The sequence below is a fragment of the Chiloscyllium plagiosum genome, unplaced genomic scaffold (genome assembly GCF_037043375.1).
Source record: "Chiloscyllium plagiosum isolate Xiang-an unplaced genomic scaffold, Cpla_swu_hap1 HiC_scaffold_12, whole genome shotgun sequence".
Lineage (NCBI taxonomy): Eukaryota > Metazoa > Chordata > Chondrichthyes > Orectolobiformes > Hemiscylliidae > Chiloscyllium > Chiloscyllium plagiosum.
Window position 1 is genome coordinate 82,306,309 of NW_028270150.1, and position 23,108 is coordinate 82,329,416.

The 23,108-nt window shown below is 40.7% G+C and overlaps 1 protein-coding gene and 1 long non-coding RNA gene across 3 annotated transcripts in view; one reads left to right on the forward strand and one right to left on the reverse strand.

The window, feature by feature from the left end:
* The window catches only part of LOC122554986 (uncharacterized), a 112,816-nt gene extending 111,602 nt beyond the window's left edge, over positions 1–1,214 (forward strand). For both annotated transcript variants that reach the window (XM_087992412.1, XM_043700488.2), the window contains one exon: positions 886–1,214. In XM_087992412.1, the coding sequence (XP_087848538.1) occupies positions 886–1,070 (185 nt within the window). In that variant the 3' untranslated portion in view covers positions 1,071–1,214. The remainder of the gene's footprint in view (positions 1–885) is intronic.
* LOC122554988 (uncharacterized) overlaps positions 1–22,575 on the reverse strand; it is a 115,433-nt gene extending 92,858 nt beyond the window's left edge. The window contains exon 1 of the long non-coding RNA XR_006313127.2: positions 22,495–22,575. This is a non-coding gene — a long non-coding RNA (uncharacterized LOC122554988). The remainder of the gene's footprint in view (positions 1–22,494) is intronic.
* Between the last annotated feature and the right edge of the window lie 533 nt (positions 22,576–23,108).

Genomic DNA, 23,108 nt, shown 5'->3' on the forward strand with positions numbered 1-23,108 from the left:
AGGATATAAGTCTGCTTGGTTAAAAAAATCCACATGAATATTGTGATTGCTTAACTCATTGCTCCAGGAAAATATCTGCTCATCTGTACACCCATCCTGAAACCAGGATGTGAATGGGTGGCTGCTGGAATGGTAACTGGATATCTCTTATCGGGGCTTTAACTCCCCGCACATACCTGAGGTCCCTAAGTCTTGCCCTTTGAAATACCCCACTGGCTATATTATGGCAGTGATTCAGATGCCTGTCCACCATCTACAAGGCACAAGTCAGGAGTGTGATGGAATACTCCTCAACAGCCCAGAATGAGTGCAGCTCCAATAACACTGAAGAAGCCCAGCACTTTCCAGGGCAAAGCAGCCTGCTTGATTGGCATCCCATGCACCACTTAAAGCATCCAGTCCTATTTCATGCTGCAGTGTGTGACATCCACAATATGCACTGTAGAAACATGCCAAGGCTACTTAGACAACACCTTCTGAGCTACCAGCTCTACCACCTAGAAGATGAGGGCAACAAGTGCATGGGAACTCCAGCACCTACAAAATCCCCCTCAAAGCCTCATTCCCATTGCATTATGACCTCATTGGTCCATCAGCATCGGAATCTTGGAACTGCATTCCTAACAGCACTGTGAATATACCTACTCCACTGCAATGGTTCAAGAAGACAGCTGACCACTCTCTTATCAAAGGGCAATAACGGACCAGCTACAATTGCTGGCCTCCCTAGCAATGTCCACATCCCAAAGAAACAACTGAACCCCTTTAGATACACTTTTATATTTCTTTAATCACTTTAAGAAAAACACAGCACCGCTCAGAAATTGTTAAGCTGTCGCTCATCGTTTTGAAATGTAATTCTGACTGGTTTCCATCTTTCCTCAGAATTCCTAACGGATTGCTTCCCAGGTTTCGACTTGACTGAGGATGGTAAAGACTGGAAAGTGTGCGTTGATGCAATTAACGGTGTCATTCGTTGTCTCCGATATGAACTTAAGAAGACACCCCAAGGGAGGTCATTCCTTAAACATTATTCATCGCCACTTAAGACCCAAACAGATTTGGAATGATATGTAAGACCAAAATACCACTGGCTCTGATTATGTGGTCTTAGATGCATATCATAAATAAATCTTATGCCATTTTGTGGTGGAATGAAAATGTGGAAGAGTTTAATGTGAAGACTATTAAAGTGGGCATTATTATCTAAAAAATGGTATTGTTTTCTGTTTACCAGTTGTGATAGATATAGGATTTAACTATATTTTCACTTCAGTTTTAGTAAACAACGTTGATGGATGATGCAACAGTGAAATATTCATATCGTGTTTCCTCCAACTGTGAAAAACACTCATCTGCATAATAACAGACCTTGTTTAAAATCAACATTGAGATAGTGGATGCATTGTGTCAAGTTGTCACTTGCCTCTTAGCGCATAATGCTAGGAGTTGCTTTATGTGGTTTGATGGAGTCCAATACCCATGTAAACTTCTGTATCAATAATGCCATGAAACATTGCTTAACTGTGCTATCTTTAAACTCATAGTATCATTAATGGGGTCACAGGTTTGTCACAATGTTCCCATGACTGCTATAGTTCTTGGAATTTGGAGTTTCCTGACCAGGAAACAACTGGCTGACAGGTCCAACTTTCCAACTACGTGATGGTTTCCATTGATATCGCTGATAGCTTAGCCACGTTTTAAACTCTGGTCTGTACAGAGGAAACATTGTGTTTATCTTGCTGGGCTGGGGCAAGGTGGGAGAGGATCAGGCTTAGAAGAGGGTCGTGAAAATAAGGTTTAGTTTTTCTCAAGGGAGGCTTAGATTTGCCCAGCCACCAACATCCTACACTTGCCAAGCATGAGACTCTTCCAAAGTGCCCATCACCTATGTGGGTAGCAATTCAGTGGGTTAAGTCTCAACTAGCAGCAGCAGTTGAGTTTGAAGCTCATCTGACCAACACCCATATGCAGGCAAATGCTCAACTCAATAATTCAATAAGAGAACATTAAAGACACTAGAAGAGGATGTCTAAGAATTCACAAATGGTTCATAGTTTGTACCCAGGCACACTAGAATGTGTGTGATAAGGGAATTGAATTGTATCTATCCTAAGAAGTGGCTACAGAGATTGTGGAGGTATTGGTCAAAACATTCTCAAATTCTCTGCATTCTGGGAACGTTCCAGCAGATTGGAAAACCATAAATGTGATACCTGTGTTCAACAAGGGAAAGAGAAAGAAAGCAGAAAACTATAGGCCAGTTAGCCTAACATCTGTGTGCAAAGATGCTGGAGCCCATTATTAGGGAAGAAATAGACATTTGGAAAAGCGCAACACAATCAAAACAGTCAACATGGCTTGTTCAAAGGAAAGTCATGTTTCGCAAATTTATTTGAGTTCTCCAGAAGGTGCCACATGAAACATTATTTCCTAAGATAGGAGCTAACAGTATTGAGGGTAAAGGTTTAGTATGGATTGTGGAATTGTTAACACACAGGCTTGGGTCCAGCATCATGAATCTTTTCCAGGTTGGATAGGCACAACTAGTGGAGTGCCTAGATCAGTTATAGAGTCTTAATTATTTGCTATCTATACGCATGACTTGGAGAAAAGGACAGAGTATAATTTATCCAAATTTGCCGATGATACAAAAGTAGGTGAGAGGGTATGTTGTGATGAGGACGTAAGGGATTTGCAAGGGGATATTGTGATGAGGACGTCAGGGATTTGCAAGGGGATATAGACAGGTTGAGTGAATGGGCAAAACCCAAGGAGATGCACTTTAGTGTAGGAATGTGTAAGGTCCTGTGCTTTCTTTGGAAGAATGGAAAGGCAGACTAGTATTTAAATTGAGAAAGACTCCAAAAAAATTGCAGTGCAGCATGAAATACAAAATGTGAGCAGTCAGGTGCAGGAAGTCATTAAGAAGGCAAATGGAATGTTTGACCTTTATTGCTTGGCGGTTGGAGTTTAAAAGTAGGGGAGTCTTGTTATAACTGTAGAGGGTGTTGGTGAGGCCACATTTGGAGTACTCTGTACAGTTTGGTCCCCACTTTAATAAAGGACATACTGACATTAGGGACAATTCAAAAGAGAACTGATTCCTGGGATGAAGGGGTTGACTTATCAAGAATGGTTAAACAAGTTAAGGCCTTTACTCAGTGTAGCGGAATAAGGGTGTGCTTATCAAAACATACAAGATTCTGGGTAGATGTTGAAACAATGTTTCCATTAGTGAAGGAGTCTCAAACTGAGGGACACTGTTACATAAGAAGGAGTCACTTACTTAAAACTGAGCTGCTCAAGAATTTCTTCTTTCGGGGGTTGTGAAAATCTGAAATTCTCCATCCCAGAGTGGTGTGGAGGCGAGATTTAGTTGGACTGAAGGGTCTGTTTCCATGCTTTATGACTTTAAGTATTTATCAACTATCCTCTTTAATCTGTTGGTATCACCCTTTCAGAAAATATATTCCAGATCACAAGTATAAATACATGTAAATTTTCCATGCTGTCAGGATAGTAGGCCTTTGTTTTGCCTCCAATTCAGTGTTTGGTCATGTGGCCACATCACTTATCATTTTCAAAGATGGAATTACCCAGAAGATTTGTTTCACATTTGCCTTTCAATGTTACAGTGTGTTGATAATTCTTTTTAAACATACATTACTGTTTTAAGGCACGTCCATTTGTTGCATTACATACTTGACTACTCACCTGTGTAAGTCCACATGCTCAGATTTGAGCCAAGACGCAGTTTGCTTTTCTTTAAAGAAATGAATGAGGTTGAAAAGAAAATCATGTATGTGTTGTATGGAATTTGCAGATGGTCAAAGATGGATTATTAAAGGTACAAGGTCATTTGTTGTTTATAGGCCTGTATACTGAGGTTGCAGACAAACAACAAAGCTTCTAGTCAGGCTTTTTTTATAATTAAGTCTTATATTGTCAAAATACAACAATACCAAGTGCTTCAGTTTCCTGGGAGTTGACTGATTAACTTTCACTTGAAGTGTCAGCCAGACATTGAATTGCAAGCAGACAAAGAAGGTAGAGTTGGATAAACATTTACAGAGTAAGGTAACTTTTAACAGAAGGCAGCTGAAGAGAAAGGCACAGCTGATAAACTAGGTGTTACAACAAGTTGAACAAATTGATTCTCTCAGAAACGTGACACAGCCACAAAGGAAAAGCTGTTGGATGGATCGTTGGAAAATGACTTCAGGGAAAGAAAGAAACAAACAGTGCCTAAAGTTAAATCTAAAATCAGAATCTGATCAGTGTGGTATTGATTAAAAATTCTGTAAGCAGTCTGTTCCTGGTCTACTAAATAACTGGTGCTGGTGGATTCTGTTATAGTGCAAATTTCCATTCTATTCACTAACATTGTAAATGGTTTGGTTTAATTTTGTGTGTTAGAGCTAAAATACAAGTTAATTCTCCATTGACGTAAGAAAGGAAGAGGAAAGATTTGCATTTATCTAGCAGGTTTTACATCCGCCTGATGTCTTCAATGCTTTCCACTAATGAAGGACTGTTGAATTATAATCACTGTTGTAATTTCAGAAACAAGGCAGCCAATTTGCACACAAATTTGCAAACTCCCACAAAGAACAATGTAATAATAAACAGAAAATCATTTTCCTTTTCTGTAATGTTGAGAGAACTGAATCGAGTGCCAACTTTAGCCTATCATCCTTCTGTAAAATATTGCAGATGCTGGAAATCTGAAATAAAAGAACAGAAAGTGCCGGAAACACTCAGACCAGATAGTGTCTATAGAGAGCAGGAGAATCGGCGTTTCGGGCATGAGCCCTTCTTCAGGAATGAGGAAAGTGTGTCCTCATTCCTGAAGAAGAACTCATGCCCGAAATGTCGATTCTCCTGCTCCTTGGATGCTGCCTGACCTGCTGCGCTTTTCCAGCAACACATTTTCAGCTCTGATCTTCAGCATCTGCAGCCCTCACTTTCTCCTCAGTGTCTATAGAGAGTCTTGAGAACTCCATATCACCTCTGTTGACAAAGGGCTGCTTCATTAACTGCCCATAAGGACAGAGGTGGACATACCCCGGGGTTTAGGAACCTGAGACTCATGATGGCTGGCTGCAATGTAGGGAGGGGCATCAGGAAGAAAAGGTAGTAGGGGGACTTTCATGATTGGCCCCGTCCCCATGATAGGTTGCAAGTGACTTTGGAGGAGCTCTTTGAAACAGTATTTTACTCCTACTGTACCATGGAAATGATACAGGGCAGAAGATGCTCATTCAGCCCATCTTGTCCACATCAACCCATAGACACCCAGATGCCCTTTCTAATCCCACCTTCCTGCATATGACTCATAGTTCTGCAGCGTACAGCACTTAAGGCGCAGATCCAGGTACTTCTTGAAAGGCTTTAGGATCCTCGCCTCCACCACTAACTCAGGCAGCGAATTCTGGATACCCACCACCCTCTGCATATAAAGGTTTGTCCTCATGTCCCCCCTAAGTCTTCTGTCACTTAGCTCAAATCTATAATCTTTAGTTTTTGAACTCTCTGCCAAGGGAAACAGGTTCCTCCTGTCTCCTCTATCTCTACCCCTCACAACTTTGTGTACCTCAATCCCATCACCTCTCAGCCTTCTCTGTTCCAAGGAAAACAATCCCAACCTCTCCAATGTCTCCTCACAGATACAATTCTCCAGTTCTGGCAACATTCTAGTAGATCCTCTCTGTACTTTCCTCACAGCATACTCCAGGTGTGGCCTCACCAGTGTCCCATCCAGTTTCATCATTATAATACAGAATACCTTTGTATTCTGTACCTCTGCCAAAATGAATGGCAGCGTTCCATATGCTTTCTTTACAACCTTCTCTGCCTGTGCTGCTACATTTAGGGAAGTATGTACTTACATGCCAAGATCTCTCACCATCATCCTCTCTCAATATATTTCTGTTTATTGTGCATTCCCTTTTACTTTTTGACCTCCCTAAATGCATTACCTCTCACAAATTAGAGTTGAACTCCATCTGCCACTTTCCTGCCCGCTCCACCAAGCAATCTATATCATTTTGGAGTTTACAGCTATCCTCTACATGGCCAAGTTTTGAGCCATCTGCAGATCTCCTAAGTTCAAGTCTAAATTGCTAATGTACAAAACAAACTGCAGGGGTCCCACACTGAACTCTATGGAACACAATTTGAAACAATTTTATATTCGCAAGAGCAGCCATTGACCATTACCTTTTGTTTCTTGTTACTGAGCCAACTTTGTAGACAATTCATCACATTACCCTACATCCCATGGGCTGTTCCTTTTTTGACCAGTTTGCCATGTGGGACTTTGCCAAATGCCTTACTAAAATCCATCCACTGCACTATCCTCATCCATCCTCCTTGTCACTTCCTCAAAGAATTCAATCAAATTTGTAAGGCATGCCCTTCCCTAACAAAGCCATGCTGACTATCCCTGACTAGCCCACGTCTTTCTAAGTGACAGTTTATCCGATCTCTCAGGATTGATTCGAACAATTTGCCCTTCACTGAAGTAAGACTAACTGGTCTATAGTGGTTTGGCATTTCCTTTGTACCCTTTTGAAACAACAGAGCCACATTTGCATTCCTCCAGTCCTCTGGCACCTCACCTGTGTCTAGTGAAGATTGAAAAATAATCCTTAGAGCATCTGTTATTTCCTCCCTGACCACCTTCAACATTCTAGGGTGCAATCCATCTAGACCTGGCAACCTATCCACTTGCAAGAATTCCAACATTTCTAATGTTTCCTCTCTTGTGATGATTACTTTGCCCAATATTTCACATTGCTCCTCTTGGAATTCTATATCCACATCATCCCTTTCCTTTGTGAGTCCAGAGACAAAAAGAAATTCAAATTACTTCCCATATCGTCTGCATCTTCACACAAGTTCCCTTCTTCATCTCTGAGAAATCTCCTTAACTATTCTTTTGCTGTTTATATTCAGGTACAACAACTTTGAGTTTTCCTTTATCTTGTTTGGTAGAATTTTTTCACACCTTCTCTTTGATTGGTTTTGACTTGATGCCTGCACTTTCTATATTCTTCTCGGCTATCTATTGTATGGAGTTTTTTGCGACAACTAAAAGCTTTTTTTTGTTTATAATTCTCCCCTGTATTTTTCTAGATCACCATGGAGTTGGGGGGGGGGGGTCCAGACTGGTCAGTACCATTCTTGTTTTTGGAGGGAACTTGTCTACTTTGTGCCCTATGGAACTCATTTCTTAGCACCACTCACTGGTTTACCACAGACTTATCCTTTATCAGTCCTGTCTAGTCCACCTCAGCCGAATTACTGCCCAGTTTTATAAAACTTGCCTTCCCCCAGTTCAATGCTTTTACTCCTGACTTATCTCTCATTCTTTTCCATAATAATACTAAATCTAACCGAATTGTGGTCAGTATCCCCAATATGGTCGCCCACTGTCACTTCATGCTCCCGCCCATCCTCATTTCTCCAAACTGAATCCAGACGTGTGTCTGCTCTTGGGGCTTGGCGCCTTGTGTTTTATTTTTTAAAAATTCCTGGACACAGTACTCTCTTAATGCCCCTTATATTGCTTGAAATCCATTTGATATGGGATAGTTAAAGTCTCCTAGTATTATTGCCCTCGTATTTTTACAGGAAGAAATTTGTCTATGTATGTGTTCTTCTATTTCCCTATTTGTGTCTGTCCTGGTCATGTTACCTTCTTCTGTTTAACCCTGCACGTTGTTCTTTTACAAAAAATACAGTCCAGGACCCTCTTTAAATTCCTTGATTGAAGCTGCCTTCATCACATTCTCAGGCAATATCTTCCAAATTTTAACCAACCACTGCTTTCCTCTCATCAAGACAGACCATAGAATACCAAATACCTGATGCATTCCCCATGGCAACATCTCAATCAATCAGAATTGACTTGTCTCCTCTGAATTTAAACAAAAGCAGGTTGGCTCAGTGGTTAGCACTGCTGCCTCCCAGTGTCAGTGACCTGGGTTCAATTCCAGCTTCAGGTGACCATCTGTGTGGAGTTTGCATGTTCTTCCTGTGTATGTATGGGTTTTGTCCAGCGATGTGCAGTTTTGATGAATTGGCAATGCTAAATTGCCCATAGTGTTCAGAGATGTGTAGGCTAGGGGAAATGTAATAGGGTAGGGGAATGGGTGTGGGTGGGATACTTTTCAGAGGGTCATTGTGGACCTGGTGGGCCAAATTACCTGTTTCCACACTGTAGGGATTCTATGATTAACTGAAACGCAAACAGAAATTGTTGGAGCAACTCAGCAGGTCTGGCAGCATCTGTGGAGAGAAAAACAGAATTGACGTTTGAAGTCCAGTGACCCTTTATCAGAACTGGATGCTGCCAGGTCTGCTGAGCTTCTTCAGCACTTTCTGTTTTTGTTTGACGTCTTCAGCATCCACCATTCTTTGTTTTATCTTAAGGAATAACTACTCACATGTGCAATCTCTGGCAACGCCTCGACCAAAGTCTATTTTTCCATCAGTCTGCTGTATAAATTGTTGTTCCCTTTGAAATTTGGTATTCTTGCACCAGTCCTGATGAATGCAAGATGAAAAACTTTGACAGTGTGTCGATTTTCTTCAGCAATAAAACATATTGTTTATTTTTGTCAACTTCAAAGAAACATACAAGCAAGTCATTGCTAGTAAATTAGTCACCAGAATCAGCAAACATAAGCACCTGGAGAAAGGTGGCCATTTTGCCCCAGGAGGATGTTACAGATCGATTATGGTCGATATGTCCTAATTCCCCTTAACCTTTCCTATCCCCTTATCCCATGATTCCTTTAGTGCCCAAAATATCACAACCACCTGACAAAGGAGCAGCGCTCCAAAAGCTCATGCTTCCAAATAAACCTGTTGGACTATAATCTGGTGTTGTGTGATTTTTAACTTAGTCCACTCCAGTCCAACACCAGCACCTCCATGTCAAAAATATGTTGATTCCATTCTTTCATGTACTGAAACCTGAGCATCCACAGCACTATGAGGTACAGAGTTCTAAAGATTCATAACCCTCAGAGCAAGATTTCTCCATATTGTCATCCTTATCATGAAAATATGAGGCCCAAATCTGGACTCTTCAAACAAAAGAAACAGCCTCTCAACATTTACAGTGCTGAGCTCTTCAAGAAAATTATATACTTTTTAGTAAATCACCTCTCATTCTCCCAAACTCCAGAAAATGTACGTCATTCAATTCAATCTCTCCTCATAGGACAACTCACTTTTGGCAGGATGTTACTCACACCCCCCTACACATTAACAGCACAGAGGTGGAATGAGTGCAGAGTGTCAAGCTCCTGGGAGTCATCATCCACAACAAGCTTTCTTGGACTCTTCATGTGGACACACTGGTTACAAAGGCCCAACAACGTCTCTTCTTCATCAGGCAGCTGAGGAAATTTGGCATGACGGTGAATACTCTTGCCAACTTTTATAGGTGTGCTATCAAGAGCATTCTGTCTGGATATATCACTACCTGGTATGGCAACTGTTCCATTCACGGTTACAGAGAGTGGTGAACTCAGCCTGGACAATCACAAAGGCCAACCTCCCATTGATAGAATCCATCTGCCAAGCCTGCTGTGGAGGAAAGGCTGCCAGCATTCTCAAAGATCCATCCCACTCTGGCAATGTTTTTCTACAACCTCTACCATCGGGGAGAAGGTACAGAAGCCTGAACACGCACCAGCTGCTTTCGTAACAGTTTCTGCTCCCTGTCATTAGAATACTGAATGGACTCACAAACTCTTAATATTCATCTGTACCTGTGTTTTTGTTTTTGCCACTGTTTACCTATTATTTGCTATCTATGCTACATAACTATGTGATCTGTCTGTATTGCTCGCAAGACAAAGCTTTTCACTGTACCTCGGTACACGTGACAATAAATTCAATTCGATTCAGTCTGACATCCCAGTGAATCTTTGTCTCAACCTCATCGGGCAAATTTATCTATCCTTAGGTACACATAGCATACCATGTGTGGCATCACCAGATCCTTACATAATCGCAAGCAAGATTTATTTACAGTAATGTTCCAATTCCTTTAACAAGGCTAACCAAAGTGAATTCTTGACACAGAATGTGACAGAATTATGAAAACCTACTTAAACACCTACGTGGACAATGTCAGATTAAGCCTTTTAGTTCTGACATTGCCATTATAGGATCTCTGACATGTAGATTAGATTACTTACAGTGTGGAAACAGGCCCTTCGGCCCAACAAGTCCACACCGACCCGCCGAAGCGCAACCCACCCAGACCCAAGCCCCTACACCTAACACTACGGGCAATTTAGCATGGCCAATTCACCTAACCTGCACATCTTTGGATTGTGGGAGGAAACCGGAGCACCCGGAGGAAGCCCACGCACACACGGGGAGAATGTGCAAACTCCACACAGAGAATCGCCTGAGGCGGGAATTGAACCCAGGTCTCTGGCACTGTGAGGCAGCAGTGCTAACCACTGTACCACTGTGTACTAAATAAATGGATATATTCACATCATTCTCACTGAAAACATGGGTGTTGGTTATGTAGAAGATAACAGAAATTTGTATGGTGATAAACATCAAATCATAACAGAATAATAATAGATGAAACATAAAAATGTTGAGTGCAGGCCAGTGAAAATTCTTACACAGATTATTCATATAAATAACCAAAGAACTGCAGATGCTGGAAATCTGAGCCACTGTGCTGCCATACCTATCACCTGTCATTCTTCTGAACTCCAGAGAGTAAAGGCCAGCCTACTCATCATGAAATAACTCTTTTCTTCAGGGATTAATTGATTCTAATGGGCACATGTGTCCTTTCCCAAATATGGAAGCAAAATCTAAGGCACAGTATTCTAAATGGGGTACAACTCGAGTAAGACTTGTGTCCCAATCCCTTTGCAATAAAAGCCAAATTCTGCCTTCCTGGTTGCTTATTTTAACTGCATGCTAACTTTCTGTGTTCCTTGTGCCATTACAAATCATTCTGAACACCAACTAAAACTAATAAGTCTCACGCCTTTTAAAAATAATTTTAAAAATAATTCTAATGGTATGTGGCACTTTATTGTCCACTCACAACCTATCCAGATCAGTGTAGCATCTTCTCACATCTTGCATTTCCACCTAGACTTGTTAAATGCAGAAAGTTAGATACATTCCTCATTTCTTCAGCTGGAGCCCAAGCATTGATCCTTGTAGCACACCACTGCCTGCTGCATCCTGCCAACTTGTAAATGACTTTTTTATCCTCTCTATTTGCCACCTGTCTGTTAAAAATGTTCTATCTATTCCAATATATTAGTACCAAATCCATAGGTTTTCTCTTGCATAGCATCATACAGCATGTAAACAGACCCTTTGGTCCAACCAGTCCAAACCAACCATAATCCCAAACTAGTCCCACTAGTAACACGCCACTGCCCGTACATGGTCCACATCCCTCCAAACATTTCTTATTCATGTCCTTATCCAAATGTCTTTTAAACATTATAACTGTACCTGCACCCACCACTTCCTCTAGAAGTTCATTCCACACACGAACCATGCTGGTGTAACAAAGATGCCCCTCATGTTTTTGTTAACTCTTTCTCTGCTCACCTGAGAAAAAATCCCTAGTCTTGAAATCCCCCACTGTCAGAAAAAGACATCTATATCGACCCCTCATGATTTTATAGAGCTCTATAAGGTCACCCCTCAACTTCCTACGCTTCAGTGAAAAACATTCCAGCCTATCCAGTCTTGACCTTATAACCTTTTGTGTGGCATCTGATGGAATTACTTTGGAAATTTAAGTGTACAAGATCCACCGGTTCCCTTTTGTAGACACTACCACTTACCTCCTCAAAATCTGCAATAAATGCATCAAACACAATTCTCTGTGTAAAATCATATTGGTTTTATCTGATCAAAATATGATATTCTAAGTGCATCATGAAGAAAATTCGTAATAATAGATTCCAGCAATCTCCTGACAACTGTTGCCACCAAACTGATGTTTCATTCCTGGTTTTCTTTCTCTCTCCTTTCTTGAATCATGATATTGTACTTGCTGATTTTCAATTTGCTTATTTTAGAAGAAGGAGAATTTTGAACAATTCTGACATATAAATTTTAATATGATCACTTACAGAGAATGTCTCAGAACTACAGATTACTGATGCTGAAATGCTGTCCATATTAAATATTTGCAGTATTTGCATAAAAAAGTGCTGAGATTGCAAAATGTTGACTACAAGTACACAAATTTCACAACGACATTAATATAATTGTTTGCTCTGTGTCTATGAGAAAATATGCAAAACGTATTCAAAATGTCCATGTTGGTCATGTATTCAATCTTTATTTTTTTTTGTATGAGAGGTGAAGTGGGTATTTTTTTTAGATACAATATTCCTTTCTGCGAGGCTCCCTTTGGGAGCCATCCAAAAAAACCATATGGTGCATGTTATAAAAGGGCTGTTTTGTATATTGCCTTCATTTTCAGGGTGTCATTAACAATGTGTTTTTTTTATATCAAGGCTGGTTCAGTGGAGAATGTAAGGTTACCACAAAAGTTCAACTAGTGACACATAAAATGAAAGCTGAGCGTTTAACAGCACAGAATGTTTTTTCAATTTGTTTCAACCAGAGATTAGACATGCTTTTGGATTACAATTAGAAATATAAGTCATTTTGACCTCTAATATTATTCTTAGCAACTGAAATTGCAGTCATTTTAAACAATGTTTGGATTTGGAAGATAGCCGATGATCTCATGTTTCATATTAATTGCCTGTTCCTCATCTCATGTCCATAACGTGGACTGTTCAAAATAGTGATTCTATAAAATTGAAAGCTATTGCACCAAGTTGAGATTTTTTTACAACAATTTCTTCCATTATTCACAAATTTATTTGGGAAAAACTGTGAAATAACCCAACATCAACTGTTAATCTCAATATTACTTCTAATCAGATCATCAGTACATAAGAAATGGGAGCAGGAGTAACCCATAGAACCTTTTAAGCTTTGTATAATAAGATCACAACTGATCTTTAATGTCAACTCCAGTCTAATTCCCACTATCCCTTGCTTGCCAAAAATCTATCCATCTCAGGCTTATATATATTCAATGACTGAACACCCACACCCATCTCAATGAAGAAGTTCCTCCTCGCTTGTGTTTGAAATGGCCATGTGTTAAACAGACCAAGCCTTCTATTTCAAGACTAACCCAGGCACTGAGATTACCCATTTAACATCTATACTGTAAATCCCTCTTATATTTCAATCAAATGTTACTGCAGCTAGGGCTATCTATGTGATTCTGTGAAAGATCACCACAGAAAATAGAAACCCAAAGAGGAAAGAAATATCATTATATTTCCTGATTTGTGCAAAGCATCAATATAAATTGGGATTGGGTTAAGGTGGATTGAGTACTCAAGCTATGGTCACTTCAATTATGACATTATCTCAATCCTTTGTGTTACTGTCTTATAACAATAGTTAATCATAAAAATGTCACAATTCACAAAAATCAGAGCCAATCACATCCTGAAAAAAGTTCAAGTGCTTTCATTGCCCATTTTGCCTTGAAATCCATGCCAAGATATGAAAATGACATTTCATTATTTGGCTATAGCTAAAAAAAGACATATTTTGTCAGTCTTGACTAATTAGAGTCAACTCAGCTGGTTTGAATTTCAAATTTAGCTTGGTAGCTAACTGCCAGTCATCATTGACTAGTGCATTCTCTATGGCAATGTCTCTACCAATGGAGGCCAACCAATCAGTACACTCTTCTCATTCATATATATATAATACATCCTGTTTTCCTTTATTATGCTATTTCTTACAATTTGTCCGAAGGAATGTGCAAGATGAAAAGCTTCAACACAATGCTCAATTGTTAAGCTAAACTCAAGTTCTGTACTTCCAGTTGACATTTTGTAACAATGTAAACACAAAACAATTTCAACAAGCAAAATGATCACAAATTAGTCAATAAACTGTTCTGTTTTCTAGCCACTACAAAAACGTTTGCTCTCACAGACATAATCCCACTCAAGATTTTCCTTCTGAGCAACTGTCTATATGGAGTTTGCACATTCTCCCAGTGTCTGTGTGGCTTTACTCCGGGAGTTCTGGTTTCCTCCCACAGTCCATAGGTGTGCAGGCTAGGTGAATTAGTTATGATAAATCGCCCATTGTGTCCAGAGATGTGCAGGCTAGGTGAATTAGTTATGATAAATTGCCCATAGTGTTCAAAGATGTGCGGGCTAGGTGAATTGGCTATGATAAATCGCCCATAGTGTTCAAAGATATGCAGGCTAGGTGAATTAGTTAGATAAATTGCCCATAGTGTCCAGAGATACGCAGGCTAGGTGAATTAGTTAGATAAATTGCCCATAGTGTCCAGAGATACGCAGGCTAGGTGAATTAGTTAGATAAATTGCCCATAGTGTCCAGAGATACGCAGGCTAGGTGAATTAGTTAGATAAATCGCCCATAGTGTCCACAGATGTGCAGACGAGGTGAATTAGCCATGGGAATTGCAGAGTACAAGAATAGGGCAGGGGAGTGGGTCTGGTTGGGATCCTCTTCAGAGGGTTGGTGTGGATTCGATGGGTAGAATGGCCTGTATTATGGACCTCATTTATCTCAATTACTTGATTATCCTCAGTTTTCTGCTCACATGAAACTTTGTTCGATTCTGTGCCTTAAAGCTCGGTGCTAACTAGATAAGTGCTTCAAAACTAGCACTGTTCTCACAGAGCCCAGAGGTTCCACTCCAGGACTTGAATATATAGTCTTAGCTAATGCTTAAATGCTGTGTTGATGGAGTACTATGTTTTAGATAATCTCAGCTCTTGTTTGCATGTTCAGCCGAATGCGGAAGATGCTATGACAGTTTTACTGAAACAAGACTTGGTCTCCTGGTCAAAACAACATAATCTACATTTTTTTTATTTATTGCTGTTTGGGACACCCTGCATACATCTATAACTTCCTGTCATTACCCATAAGTCCTGACTGCTGTTGGAAAATAGGATATTGCTGTCGAAGCATGTTTGAAAGTGCTGGGGGATTAAGAAAAGGCACTATATAAATGCAATTTTTTTAGTTCTCCAATGTGAATTTTTATTTTATGATTACTAATAAACATGTTGGTCTTTCTCTTCAATTCACAAAATGGCTTTTTATGCATTTGTCAGTCCCATTGCTGTCACCTACTTGGGTGACTCAGTAACCACTCACCATCTTACTTATTTTCTCTTAAGGCAGATATCCATATAACACTTTGGACTGGGTTTGAAGGCAATACTCATTTTTGGACTTAGATGACATTGATAAACTGCTTGAACTTTGTTCTCATAGTTTATGATACAATCTCAGCTCCTTGCAACATTAAAGCTTTGAAGAGACATGAAAGCTGTTTCTGATAGATTTGTAGCTCTTTTTTCTGCTGGTTTAACAGCCTCAATGCCTCATAACTCCCCTGTTAAACTGTCTATCCTCTCCACTGCAACCCACCTGACCAACTCCAGCCCTCCAAAGCATCCTTTCAGCTTTTGCTCCACTTAAATTTTCCCAAAATCAATCTTCTGAAGTTCTTACTCTTTTCTCCAAGCATTCCCAGTCTCCAAGCTTCCAAGGTTGCTAGGATCCATATTTTTTAGCAATTCCAGGACGAGATTACCAACACTTCATACCCAAAACCAAACCCCTTTGTGCTCCAACACCTTAGATGCACCTCTCACTGAAACCCAAATTCTATTCAGACTTTCACCCATTACCCACCATGCTTTGCTCCAAGCCATGCCCTGTGCTTCCTCCATCACCAGCTAAGCCCAACTTCTCATTTTAACTATCTGTGTTGCCACATCACCCCGGTGACCTGTCCCATTCTGTAGTGATACAGTGCCTTTTCTACTGGACCATCCTGCATCATCAAAAAAAATCCAGATCTTGGAAAATTACATTATAAATTACAACTTAGAAACAGTCATAAGTATGCAATATTTCACAAATAGGAGGAGGCTTTGTGGCACAATCGCTAGTGTCCCTAACTCTGGGCCAGAGGTTGCAGGTTCCAGTCCTCAGGACTTGATGGCCATAGAAGCTGTGGTCAACCAAGTTGATTAGTAATTGCTAAGTCCTTCCAGTGTGCCTATGTCAGGTGGTAAAAGTGGGAGAACTTGCTAGTCTTCCAGAACTACATGCCAGCAGCAGTGCAATAGCCTCCTCACATTAAAAGATTGCATACACAGGTTCCTTCCATAAGCAAGTGTCATCTGATTCTGAGGGATGAACACACACACACATTCACTCACTCGCTGGTAATATGGAGACTGAACGATAACACACACAGTTCTGCCCACTGATGATCCAATGTTTTCAACCCTACGCTTTCAAAATAGTAAGCAATGCAAATTTATTTTATCACTGAAAGGGCCATGCCACAACTTTTAGGTTTTGGTGACAAATAGAAGACAAATAGTGGTTAGCACTGCTGCCTCACAGCGCCAGAGACCTGGGTTCAATTCCCGCCTCAGGCGACTGACTGTGTGGAGTTTGCACATTCTCCCCGTGTCTGCGTGGGTTTCCTCCGGGTGCTCCGGTCTCCTCCCACAGTCCAAAGATGTGCAGGTCAGGTGAATTGGCCATGCTAAATTGTCCGTAGTGTTAGGTAAGGGGTAAATGTAGGGGTATGGGTGGGTTGCACTTCGGCGGGTCGGTGTGGACTTGTTGGGCCGAAGGGCCTGTTTCCACACTGTAAAGTAATCTAATCTAAAAAAAGAAAATAAATGCTACATGCATCTCAACAGGGGCAGTAAGCTATTACTCTTAATAGCAATAAATCCAGTCTTACCTGTGACTTTCTATGGGACTTCAGCATTGTAATATACTGTAAATCAGAGAGGCAAAATACTCTTGATTAAGTATCTGTGACTTGGTGAATAGGGCTGGCAACTGTTGATCTCCAGAACCAGTCACATCAAAGAATTACTAATAAGCAGCACAGGATGTAAAGTGGGTGGTGACAATTAGAATTCAATGTCAAAGCAAAATATGAAATAAAGGGAAAGAAAACTGACTCTAAGTGAATGAGAAATAAAAGGAGACAAAAAAATCTGTTTATTATTTAATACTAATTTTGTATTGAAATTCTTAAAGAAATTAGACTTAATACAAGTATTCTTTGGCGGTAACTAAGACCTAGCATGCTATTAATAAAAGAACTTATATCTAAGTGGACAGACACTCATATCTTGTGGTGAATTTAAGAGAGGGGTGTCCAACATTTTTGTCCGAGGGGCTGCATTTCAATTCTTTCATCACTCATGGGGCTACTGAGCAAATTTTGGAAAGAAACGGCATTGGAGATATATCTCATTCCTAGTGAAAAGCACTGAAAATGTGCAATTGATGAACAAGCTTCAAATGAACGGATTTATTTATAAGCTTAATTTGTTTTTACTATAATGAATACTGTGCTAGTGAGATATCTGATGTCAGATCCACTGCACCAAAAGGCATTGCTCAAACAATTGGCCACCAATTTTGACTGCCTTTCAGGATAATCATAGAGGAAACTATCAACATTCAGATTGTTCCCATCCTTGTTCCCCCTCTCCCACTCGTAGCCAGTCCCTCCCCTGATACCTGGAACTCCTTACCAACATTGTGGTTGTACCTTATCATTGCCTTCTCAAGGGCACTACGGATTGGGAGGCAAATGCTAGCAATGCCTAACCCATAAAAGAACAGAAATGTCTTTTGGTCCCCTGACACAGTCAGGGATATTGGTGATCCTCGAAAATTTTCAGAGAGGACCAGAAGGTAATTACTTCAAGGTACACTGGTTATTAGGAAAGACTGGAAAGCTCTTTCTCTTTGCAATAAATGCTAGATCAAGAGAAAAAGTTTCCATGTGTGGCAGAATCCAAAACTAGAGGTCATAAAGATGTGATAGTTAGTAATAAATCCAAGAAGAAACTCAGGTCAACCTTCTTTACCTTGAGAGTTGTAAGAATGTGGAACTAGCTGAGTAGTTGAGGTGAATATCATAGATGCACTTGGGGAGACTGGATAGGTACATGAGGCAGAACCTATAGAAGGCCTAACTCTCATGCCTCTTTGTCATTAACATAAGTCTGTAAAACATGAATTGATCAGCACTGAGCTTTTACAGGATGGAAGATGCAAAGAAAGAATTGAAACTATCAAATGGTAATTTAATTCTGAACAAAATGCTGCTTGAAACACTTACTATTAACTCGAGAGGTGACAGGTGGATCACACACTGCAATCTAAACCTGGTACAGCCTTCATAAGCTGGAGATTCCATTAAAACTATTAGAGATTTCAGCTACTTCTTGACTAGACAGGTATTGAATAAATTGAATGGATTTATTTCACTTAGAACTGATAGTGAAGAAAAGACAGTTGCTGTTATGAATTTGCATTTTCCAAGTTTCCACACCTCTGTAACTGACAAAGAAAATGCTTGGATGTGATTGTGTTAGGGGTTAAAGCACAGTATTTTAGTAATATGAGGCATGATATACAATAATTGTATCACATTTGGTCGATTTAGGCAAATTTGGACCTCTGGTTCATGAAGCTTTCAACAGGTACATGTTTTCCTCACCTCAGGTCTATCTGTTACACATTAACTGATAGAATTAGATTGCAATGATTAGCCAACAGTTCTGAGTATTGTTGAATCATACAATTATAAGGGTGCTAGACAGCAAACCTGATGGATTTTCAACTTTTTTTTGCCTCATAAAAGAGACCATTTTGATCAGCTGTGGGAATGTCATTCTGGTTGGAAGACAATACAAGGTGGGCAAGGGTAGCAGTAAATTAGCATCATTCTTGGGGTTAAGAGGCTACCTCATTGGATAAAATAGATACAATGGGCTGAAACTTACTTTTTATGTCTGGGCTTCAGTTTCACTGAGTTTCACACTGAGCTTTTTGTTGCAAAGCCTAACAAAATCTCTCACCTACCATACCAAATATCACCTCCCTAACCACCTGCCCTTCCCCGAGGGTGCATCCCTCATTACTTCCAGCCTCATTCACCCACTGTTCTCAGAAGTACTTGCCACTCAGTGGATATCCATCAAAGAACTAGCATCCTTGGTGCCCATGCCATTTTCTCTGCACCCAAACATTGGTAATCTGATGTTGTCTCTGCCACCACAAAGTAATGCCACAGAAGCCGCAAAGCCACACTGCTCACTCCACATAGGTAGCACTGCCAACACTCCCTCTCAGACACAATCAACTACTCTCTCACCTTGCTCACTGCTTAACCATCAGGCACACTCTTTACCTGTCCTTGGCTAAATGCAATCTAAACACTCTCTAAGTCACTGCTAGTTTGTTCCCAGTACCCACTGTAGACCCATATCTTTTCATTATCCAGTAGGGTAACATCACAGGCAGTTAAGCAATTAGACAATGTTAATAATAAGCCAGAAAAAGTGAACAAAAACAAAATGATTGGAGGCTGCAGTTTGCCCCCACAATGCAAATAAAATGCCGGCATCTTGACCAATGACTATTTTATGTTGCATGTTGAGCTGCTGCACCCAAGTCCCATCTAGTGGAACAAAGTGTTGATCAGGTCCTATCAGATTTATAGCATCTGAGGTGATGGAGCCCTGTCAGCAACAGGAAGAGCTTCCGCCTCCCCAATGTCCTCATCCTCCTCCTCAGAACACTGCTTCCATCCCCAATTCCTCACCATCTATCACACCACCTCATTACCTGCTTCAATTGTGCAAAATCCAGAATGTCAGGATGATAGAGCATCCCCAGACCAGTCCAGCAGTTGATGTGCAACATTAGCAACTGCACTGACCACTCCATCATGGCTCTGGATGAAGCATGGGCAGCATTCTAACTGCAAGGAGAAAGTGAGGACTGCAGATGCTGGAGATCAGACCTGAAAATGTGTTGCTGGAAAAGTGCAGCAGGTCAGGCAGCATCCAAGGAGCAGGATTCCTGAAGAAGGGCTCGTGCCCGAAACGTCGATTCTCTTGCTCCTTGGATGCTGCCTGACCCAGCGACACATCTTCAGCATTCTAACTGCATTCCACATCAGTCAGGGGATTGTGCAATGTTATCAGGGAGTAAGACAGGTTCTTAGTTCCTTGAACAGTCACTAGTGTCATACCCTGCAGACTGGAGCTACACATATTCTTGCACACAGTGAGACATGCAGCACTCCAATAATGAGAGACATGTCTCCATCCTTCGTTCAGGTACAGCCTCAGTGTGTGCAGTAACCTGGGAAAGGTGCTACAATGGCTGAAGGACCTGTACATTACATCGGAAAAGGGGTGTCTGCTGTGCTCTGACCGCCCTTTCCATCCTGGACCACCTTCAATCATTCAACTTTCCTTTGTATTTAGTACAAAATGTCTTAATACTTACAAGATAGTTGATGAAGCAATTGTCTCTGCCTCCCACTGCATCCTTTGTTTCATATTATGAGTTGCTCTTGGCAAGCATTCATCTCTTTTTAAGTCATTGTCATTAACTTCTGCATTTTTGATATGTTAATAACAAGGTGCAATGATATAGTGCAAACTACCTTTGACCGGAATTTGAATAATAGCATATTCACTCTGCATTCATTTCAAGTGGAGAATGAATTGATTGCAAATTAGCTGCAGTTCACAAATGCCTGTTTCATGTATTTACCCCTTCAAAGTCCTAGCATCCAGCAGACATGGATCCCACGCAATCACCCATCAAACTAACACAGACTCTGCCCATTTAGGTGCTGGCCTTGTTATTTTCCAGTTCCATTTAGTATCGAAGGAATGAGAAGCGATGGCAGGAAACGCAGCTTGTAGTAAGCACAGGGATTCGCCCACTCGCCAGGTACCCCACAGAACTTCTATGACCACTTTTACCCGGCTGCCCATTTCCACCCATCCCCCTCCCACCACATTGACCTTTGCATCCAACTGTCCTCTGACAGATCACTTCAGCAGAAGTGGTCATTATTTCTGATGAGAGACCATTGGTCATGGGCCAGCTTCGATTGAGGGTCCCATTCAAAACATGAAGTCACCTTCATCTCTCACTCTGATGTGTTATGCTCTGTGCATTTTCCATTAAAATTATGTTTCATTTTCTGTGCATCACCTGCTTGATAAAATACCCAAATAAATGATGTTGAGGTTGGCGACATACTAATATCATGCCCCAGAACATAAATAATTATTTTTGTAATGTCATCATAAAACTTTGTATCTAAGTCACCAAAAGACAGTAAATATTCTCCTCATAACAAAGCACTTAACATTCAACAAACATTTGCATAAAAGTTTCTATTCTCGACTGTCATCCATCATGTGCTTATCTTAAAATAGTATCTCTTCAATTTTTTTTAATGGAGCTTACCCCCTTGTCTTTACTTTTTAACAAATATTTATAATGTCTCTGTCAAATCCCGCACGAGTGTCTCATTTTGTCTGATTACAATCCTTGCTACTGTGGTCCAAAAATCTCCATACAAATATCATCCAAAGAAGTTGTGTTGTACTTTCCTCAGGCCCTTACAAAATGGAATCCAAAATTGTGCACTGTATTCCTGATGAGCCCCAGCCATTGTTCGGTACAGAGTCCTCATGCACTTTGTATTTAAGCTCTCAATATAATTCCTATAATACCATTTAATGCCTTTACTGCCCTGTTCACCAATTTATAATTATTCATCTATTTCCATTAGATCCTTTCGTACCTCTATTTTCAGCCATTTAAGTTCCTTTTCTATTTTTTTTAATGCCTCACAGCATCACATCTCTGAGAGTGAGGCCCACACCAAAGGTCTTGGCAGTGTAAGGTCCAGCCTGTCCATCTCTCTCCTCCTCTGTGTCAGTGAGGAGAGTCCCACTGGGGACAACACTGTGAATGATTATGTTCTCCTCCCACATTTCATTCCATGCCTATTGAATTTGAATATGGGATCCAATCTGGACAATGGTCTCTGGTGGTGGGGGTGTTTCTTTGATACAAAAGTATCATTTACAACTGAGGAGCTCCTGTTCTTTGTTCTATATTGGAAACCGAAAGCACATGATGTGTTAGGGACATGGATTAACAGAATGATTGCTTGGGGAAAGAAAAGTAATTGAAAGCCTGAGAAGGAATCAGTGGGTGATGTCAGAAGGTGTAGGTATGGCCGTGATTATTAGATGATCCATTCTGAAAGTGGACTTCCTTCCTTCTAACATGAGTGGGTGTAGGGGAGAGAACTTTGCGAAAACAGCATTAATTAAAGGTGAATTTTGAAGTTTGAATTAAAGATGAAACCTGTATTAGTCGACCCAAGTCTTCAATATTGTGTTGGTGAATCTGCACCCATGCCAACGAGGACTCTGACTAATGTTCAAGCTATCAGTGGAGCTGCACCTCCTCACTGGTCGCCACTGGCTAATCTGCATCCGGTCTTACCTCAAGTGGTCCAGACATTTTCGAGCCAACTTGTTCAGAGATTCTATTGCACACCCCTGGAGCAGGTTTAACTTGGACTTGGGCCGCCTGTCTCAGAGGTAGGGATATTACCACTGCACCACAAGAAGCCCTGACTAACCTGAATGTTGTGTGCCTCTGGGGAGGGTGTGACAGAATGGATAGAAGGAAGGGAGTGGTTGATTATTGTGTATGGGCGTTTGGGGGCGGAGTGGTGATTATTGTTTGAGTGTGTATATAGTAGGGTGGTGGAGAGGCTAATTAGAGACTGTGTGTTTGTATGTGGAGAGGTTTCATCAACACTTTAGTTACCCGGAAATATGGGCAGCTTGGCCGACATCTGCAGGAGTACATAAAATAACATTTTTGTGGAGTACTTTACGACACAGGCTTTCATATTTAAGTGATTATTATATAATATGCGAACTTTATTGAATACTGAACGCTACTTTGCCAATTTATTGCAGTTTTGCTTTTGCTGAGGTCACCTTCATTTTTAAGTGTTGAAGTGGGGTGACATTGGAAAACAGTTCAGGCGGTATTGAGTTAGTTATCACAGCTGCCTGCAGCTTGTTGGTGCAAACATTTCTCACAAT